Source organism: Papaver somniferum, chromosome 5, assembly GCF_003573695.1.
Source record: "Papaver somniferum cultivar HN1 chromosome 5, ASM357369v1, whole genome shotgun sequence".
Lineage (NCBI taxonomy): Eukaryota > Viridiplantae > Streptophyta > Magnoliopsida > Ranunculales > Papaveraceae > Papaver > Papaver somniferum.
This window is the reverse complement of record NC_039362.1, coordinates 213,780,668-213,788,385: the sequence shown is the minus strand read 5'-3', so window position 1 is coordinate 213,788,385 and position 7,718 is coordinate 213,780,668. Positions and strand designations below refer to the sequence as shown.

Here is a 7,718-nt window from a genome sequence, read left to right as displayed (position 1 = left end):
AATGGAACAAAAGAATTACTAATTAGGCCAGCAAAGTTGTATCTCAACCCAGTAGAATGGTTATGATTAAATCTGTTTTATCAGGCGTGCCCTTCTCAATATGGGTTTCTTTGTGTTACCAAAATTATAACTAATACAATTAATGCTTTACCATGCGATTTCTGACGGGGGAAATGCCTACGATATTTCGTACAGACCTATAGATAGAGGAGGGCTAGGTTTCAAGGAAGCTAACAAAATGAACCAAGAAATGGTTAACAAAATTGCTTGGAGACTAGTTAGTAATATGAACGACCTTGGAAAAGATTTTAAAAAGAAAATATTTCAAAAATTACGGTATTTTGTTATCCAAGAAAAAAGATAAAAAAATTTGGGTTTGAAAATGTATTCAACAAGGATTCATCAGATTAAACAATATATCATACAGGAGGTTGGGAAGGTATGTCAATAAAGATATGGGATGACAATCGGGTGCCAGGAAGGGAAGAGGTTTCACCAGACACTTTCTCACAGAGAAAAAAATTTGATAAACTCAAGCACTATGAAGTGTAACAGGGATACTTTGGAAATTTTATTTATTATGGAAGTAGTTGACCAAATCATGAACATTAAGCTTTACAAAACAAATGAATATTGAGTGATGAAACAAGATAAACAGAGATGGACTCTAAAAACAAATGAGGAGTTCTTAGTTAAATCCTTATATTCAATCCCTCAGAACTCGAAAACCAGTGACACCATAAATTTATCTGGAAATCTGTATGGGAATGGACATTTCTTACTTTACAACAACTTTTCTTAGAATAGTATGAGGGAACTTGCTTTCTATTGTACTATGTCCTTCCTTTTACAGGCTTTTTCCAAAATCCTTCTTCTTATGACATTATGCCACATATCATAGGTACCTCTTTATTTACCATTATTTCCACTCCTCCCAATAAAACCTTTCACTTTTCTATTGATTCATTCCTTATCCTTGGTACTCCATGGATATACTCTTTTGGCCTTTGGCTCTAGTCCCGAAATCCCCATGTTAACTCATGGGCTTACCCTTCCTCTAGGGACTCCATAAACCCAAACAGCTGTCCTTGGACACATTGGCAGAACAGTATGCAAATGTAAGGAGTAATAATTCCAACTCCCAAGACTCAGTAGTCCATACTGAAGCTTAGCACCCTGGGCTTCCACATCCTGGAACCTTCACTCTTTCTCTCAAATATACCAGAAAAAATGATCATTGTGACAAACATTTTCCATGCGCTTCGGGCAAGGGATACTATATGGTCATGGACAGATACACCTAACTGGGAATTACAACTACTGACCAGCCGGTAAAAGCATTGGATTTGATGGTATAAATGATCCAGAACAGTAATTGATTATGCTTTTATCTAATGTAAGACAGCAATTTGGTTAGAAGTTAGGGTCAGTTTCAATAATACCTACTGTACTCAACTTAGTGTAGAACCAGGGAATAACCTTTCTTGTTCGAAACTTGGCTTCTTTTTTCTATCTCAGTAACTTTTAGTTTTACTTAAAAAGCACAATCAAGAGTCGAAGAAAGAGTATCAAAATATCAGCATTACGTTCGTACACTTTTTTTCAAATTCTTGCTCACTCTAAATTAAAAAACTTGAACATATATAAGCCATGCATGAAAACTTTAAAAGAAAACCAAATCAAAGAATCTTCATAGACTTTTTGTTGCATCATCTTTGCCGATTGCCAACTCTAAAAAGCATGCGCTGATGCTATCTGCTTCTCCTGATGAGCCATTTCTCTGAAAGAGGCATCTAAACTGCAACCCCAAACACTCTCAAACAGATCTTGGCTTGTCATGTTGCCTACAGGGGAGAAAGGGCCAAAAAGTTCTACACCAAACCAAGTCTGATTAGGATATATTCTCTGTTCGAACTTTGCACTTGTATCCTCTGCCCAAACCCTCTTTAACATATCTTCAATTGTAATATCTCCAACGGGGGAGAAAGGGCCAAGAAGTTTTTCACCAAAGTAAGTCTGATTAGGATATATTCTCTGCTCCAATTTTGCACATGTTGTCGCTTCTGGCAATTCACGCATATCGGGCGCAAAGTAAGGATGCTCCAGAGCCTCCATAGCTGTTGGTCTGTTTTTTGGATCCCAAGAACAAAGGGATTTAATCAGATCTATAGCCTCATGACTAGCAGATGGTATCATTGTAGAAATACCATATGGATGTACTTGAGGAAACTTGTAACCGCAGGAATTCGCAAGTTGTATTCCTTCTGCCCACGACTCATAAGTTGGACTTCCGATTACACTGCAAATCTTATACAGCTGATCTGCTCGACTCTTACCAGGAAAAAGAGGACGAAACGAATACAGTTCGGCCATTATAGCACCAACCGCCCACATATCAACAGCAGAGGTATACGAAACCGAGTTTAACAGCACTTCAGGTGCGCGGTACATCCGTGTAGTAACGTAATCTGAACACGGTGATTTAGAATCAATTTCCCTAGCTTGACCAAAATCTGCAATCTTTATTGACTCTCCATCTTTACTGACCAGCAAGTTATCTGGTTTTAGATCTCGATGCATATATCCACCAGGACGATGCATCTGTGCAAGAGCTCGCAAGATTTGACGAGACCAGCCTCGTATTTCAAACTCCGAAAAAAGGCCTATCCTGTTCTCCAATAACCCGTTTAGTAACTCAGGATCCGTACAAAGATTGATCTTATCATGCATAAGGCGATACAGAGTAGATTCTTGGTAATCAAAGACCAAATATAAGACTTGATTCTCATAGATGAGTTTTCTGAGCCCGATGATATTCGGATCCCCATGGAGTTTAACCAATGCCCTGACTTCTGGAAGTTCAAGGCACTCTTCCAAGGACGAATATGATTTCTTCATCTCCTTTATTGCTACGATTTCAGAACCATCAACACTAAGATTATCTATAGCTTTCCAGACATATCCGAATGTTCCTTCGCCAACTTTATCTATCAGAGTATAACTACAATATTCCATGCTTATACCAAATCGTCGAAGAAAAACTTAACACGAACTTCAATTTTTCTTCTTCTCTTTACCTGAAACGGCTTCAATGAATTTACTTATCTGATGAAACATAAAAGAAAAGGAAAAAAATGATGAAACTCTTTATTTCAAGAAGCGGATCAAGAAACAATGAAAACTGGGATACAACAACTATATGCATGCGCCCATGTATATATAAGGGAAAAAAAACTTCTAGAGCTACTAGGAAACAGTGTTCGAGTCTATCTGGGTAATGTTTCCAGGCGGTACATAGCGTGCTTCCAAATTTTGATATTTTGGAGAGAATACGGAAATTTGACCAGAGTTAATAGTCGGCTCCTAGTTTTGACTTCTTTCGAACCCAAAACTCAAGAAAACTGTAAACCTAGTTCCAAGGTCAGACTAGGTTGTGCTGTTCTGTTAATTGATGAAGCTCTGGTTCTCGTCAATGAAATACATAGATATTTGAATGTTGTATGATTCGGATGTAGTTGTTTACACTTATATTTTGCAATTCAGGCTGCTTGAATGCGGCAAAGAGACTTCTGGACGAGATGGTTAATTAGTAAAGGAAATGTAACCACATATAGTTGTATCATTCATGGCCACTGCCTACATGGTCCACATGATATTCAGATGCGTCTACCCGTTGATCATGATGGCATCTTTCACTATGTGACTCCGTTAACTTTTTGTTACGAAACACTCTCTCTCCCTAAATGAGTTAAATGATCTCTAGTTTACTTTTTTTTTCTTTTCTTTTTTTCTCTGTGTGTGTATGAACCCTTGTTCTGGTCAAAAATGGTTCACAAACCCTATCATCACTGTCCGATAGATAAAACCGCATATTCGTACTTCTCTGCCTTTGTATTTATAAAAGCTAAGATTGCTCTTGGTAAAAACAAAAGTTAATGGAGTGCACAAATCCTATATTTTGCCCATTTTTGGAGGGTCGAATAGTCAACTATGAGGGTTTGCCCTTACAGGCGACCTTTTACCTCTCGGCCATGTTGAGTCCCCAACGGCAATCATAGATACACTCCGAAGAGGAGGTTTAATTAATTGATGGAGTTCTGGTTCTGTTCAATGAAATATATAGAGATTTGAAATGAACGTTGTACCCGATGTGGTTGTTTATACTTCTTTTATTTATAAATGGACTTTGAAATTCAGGCCGGTGGAATGAGGCAAAGACACTCTTTGACGAAATGGTTACTAGAGGAAATGCAAAGACATATTACTGTATTGTATGATTCGTGAACACTGCCTACATGGAGAAGCAAGAAGACATTTTGATGAAATGATAGATTGAGGGATTTCACCCAATGTGATAACTTTTACTATCTTAATAGATGGGATGGTGGAAGATGCTAGGAGGTTATTTCAATTGATGGACAAGATAAACATTAAACTGTTTGAGTCGATGGTGGCCAGGGGCTTTGAGCCAAATGAGTTTAACTACACTGTGTTGATCAAGTGGCGGCAGTGGTTAAAAAATTTCTTTCCAAAATAAATCTTGGTTAAGGAAATAAAATTTTCCTATTCCTAATTCCTATAACCGAAACATAGAAATCTCCGGTTGAGTGTAGACAAATAAGTTTATGTAATAATAAACTTTTGGCTAACAGATTCATGAAAATGTTAGAAAAGTTCATTTCACCTATGTAATCTGCCTTTTTGTCTTCACGACAAATCTCGGACAATATCATTGTTACTCATGAATTGTACAATTTACGAAGAAAAGTAAGAACAAAATCGGAAATATAGGAGTTAAAATTAACATGTCGAAAACTTTCAACAGAGTAAGCTAGATTTTTTTTGATAAAAAACTTAAAATCCTTTCGCTTTAGTGAGGATATATCGGTGCCAATTGATCCTTTATCAACGTATTTCTACATCCTCTATAGTTGTCGTTTTATATGCGTATCCCAAGGAAGAATTTAATCCTTCAAGGGGCATTCGGAAAGGGATCCATTGTCCCCCTTGTTCATACCGTGTATAAATTTAATCTTAAACATGGACCTATCAAAACAACAATGACGCGAAGCACCACTGTCTATCCACCACCCATCAGATCCACCAACCATGTAGAACTCTGGATCAGAGACCATGGCAATTATAACGTCACCCACAGCATTAGCTTGTGCGTTATTCTTTTCCTTGTTAAATCTGCAATTCCTAGCCATGTGGTTTGGTTTATTACAGATATAACAAAGAAATTCAGAATTGGAATTCTGTCCATTTTTCGATGGGTGTTGGTTCTTGTTTTGATTAGGCCTTCCTCCTTTCTTCTGGTTCGGGTTAGGTTTCATATCCCTTTTCTTAGGTTTTAAATTCGGATGAGTCTTATTGTTAGAAACAATGAGAATCTCTTCCTTCTTATCTTGTTTCCGAGCTTCTTCCTCAACCCTGAGCTTAACAATCAAACTTTCAAGAGAAAATTCTTTAGTCTTGTGACGCAAAGTATTACGAAAATCTTTCCAGCTAGGTGGTAACTTGTCAATCATTACAGAAACTTGAAATTGTTCATCAGTTTTCATACCTTCGGCCACAATTTCGTGGTAAATTTTTTGAAGTTCATGAGCCTGTGCAACAACTGATCTATCATCCACCATTTGGTATCTCACATACCGGCTCACAGCATATTTCTTTGAACCCGCTTCCTCGGTGTCATATTTTTTTTCTTCAACACCACCGGTAGGAGGTGGATCTGTAGCAGCACCACCGCCAGCAGCAACAGCAGCAGCAACAGCAGCAGTCTTATCAGCAGCAGGTTCCAGGGTTCCAGGATGAACACTCGACACAATCATATGCAGCTTCATCAGTTTGAGATAAAAGAACATCTTCAGCTTCCATCTTCTGAAATGCAACCCTTCAAATTTGAAAGGCTTGTTGGTATCATCAACGCGCTTCTTTTCATTCTCCATAGCAGAAAAGAAACACCTTAAAATTGTTGGAAACAAAGCACTATAATCAAATCACACAAAGAAACCGCTGAGTCGCGTACTAGGTCGCTATCTTTAAGGTGTTTCGCGACTCTGCCTCTTGATTGTGCTAGCAGTCAGTTTTTTGTCGAAACCCTATGGGATAAAACAGCTTATCTTTTTCGATTTCTCTGCACTGAGAAATCGAATCAATAATAACTCTTTCAACAACACTTGCTCAGAAAACTTGACGAAATAAAAATAACGTTCTATTTTTTTCTCTTCCAGAAACCAGTTTTTTTTTATAATCAAAAAGAATCAATGGAATTAATGGAAAATTAATTTTCGATTAAATGCCAATTAAATTTCTTTGTAACAGCAAAAAAACGGCCGTATTAAAATTTCAACATTAACTGTAATTAATTATGATATAATTATCTTAATACGTTTTGAAAATTTAAGTTAAAAACAGCAAAAAAAATTGTTTCTGGATCAGCAGACCTCCCAAGACCCCCAAGGCCCCAAGGCCCCGCTCCCGGACTAATGTAATATAATATATAGTATAAATAGTATATACCCTAGTGAAATTGTGTGGGGTGGGAATTGAACCCATGCCTATAGTGTGGGAGCTCAAAACAATGCCACCATACTATCTCTCTAACTTTGGCATATTATTACAAAACTATGTTTTTAAATATATACCCCAACAATCCCCCACTTATATTTTAAAACATTGAGCAAGTGCTATACAGTTGTGCATAAGAAAAGGTGCCTTTCGACTTGAACCTCTACATAGTGTTGAACTTTCTAAGTATCAGGTAACTAGAGTGACTCTCGTCTTGAACTCTAACTAATAATAGATTATACAACACACACAACTATATCTTAGAGTAAAGTTCTTAATTTTGCACATTAGGGCCATGTGCTTATCCCTTTCTTAACGAACGATCTAGAGAAATGCCCAAGTTCTCATAGAAGGCGGCCACACCTTCACATTCGTATAGGTGAGTCTATCAAGGATACTCCTGTATATCCCACTCTTAACTTAAGAGCTATAGACATCATTAAGAGTTTAAACACTCAACCTGTTTCCCACTTCAGGATATCATGCTATGGGAATGCATGACTCTATCATATTATTTGTAACTTCGTCTAGTCCCTTTGAACCTATTTCTAGGTTGGGTATCCATTACAAATGACTCAACTTCTCACGGGCAAAAGTCCCATACTTTTAGAGATATTCCATACCTTTTCTCTTGCTAATCCTTTCGTCAAAGTATCAGCTATATTTCCTTCAGACCTTACATGATCTACTCTAACAACACCAGTTGTGAGAAATTCTCTAACTGTGTCGTGCTTTCGACGTATCTGTCGATTCTTACTGTTATTATAACAGTTCTCTACTACTCCGATAGCCGCGGTACTATCGCAGTGGATCAAAGTGGCTGGTATCGGTTTTTCCCATACTGGAATGTCTGATAACAGACTCTTCAGCCATCCTGCTTCTTCACTAGCTGCTGCTAGTGCCATCAATTCAGCTTCCATCGTAGATTGGGCTATAATTGTCTGTTTCTTTGATCTCCAAGATCCAGCGCCCCCAGCAATAGTAAAAACATATCCACTGGTGGCCTTGGAATCATCTGAAAGAGTATTCCAATTAGCATCGCTAAATCCTTCAAGGACTGCGGGATGCCTCTTATAGTGTAATCCTAGGTTTGTGGTTCTTTTCAGATACCGCATAACCCTCTCAATAGCATCCCAGTGTTCCAA

General features: G+C 37.7%; 1 protein-coding gene across 1 annotated transcript; it reads right to left on the bottom strand.

Annotated features, from left to right (window-relative positions):
• Positions 1–1,731: 1,731 nt before the first annotated feature.
• On the bottom strand, positions 1,732–3,015 carry LOC113280754 (cyclin-dependent kinase F-4-like). The gene has a single exon (XM_026529341.1). It carries the CDS (start codon positions 3,013–3,015, stop codon positions 1,732–1,734), a length of 1,284 nt encoding a protein of 427 aa, XP_026385126.1.
• Positions 3,016–7,718: the final 4,703 nt, after the last annotated feature.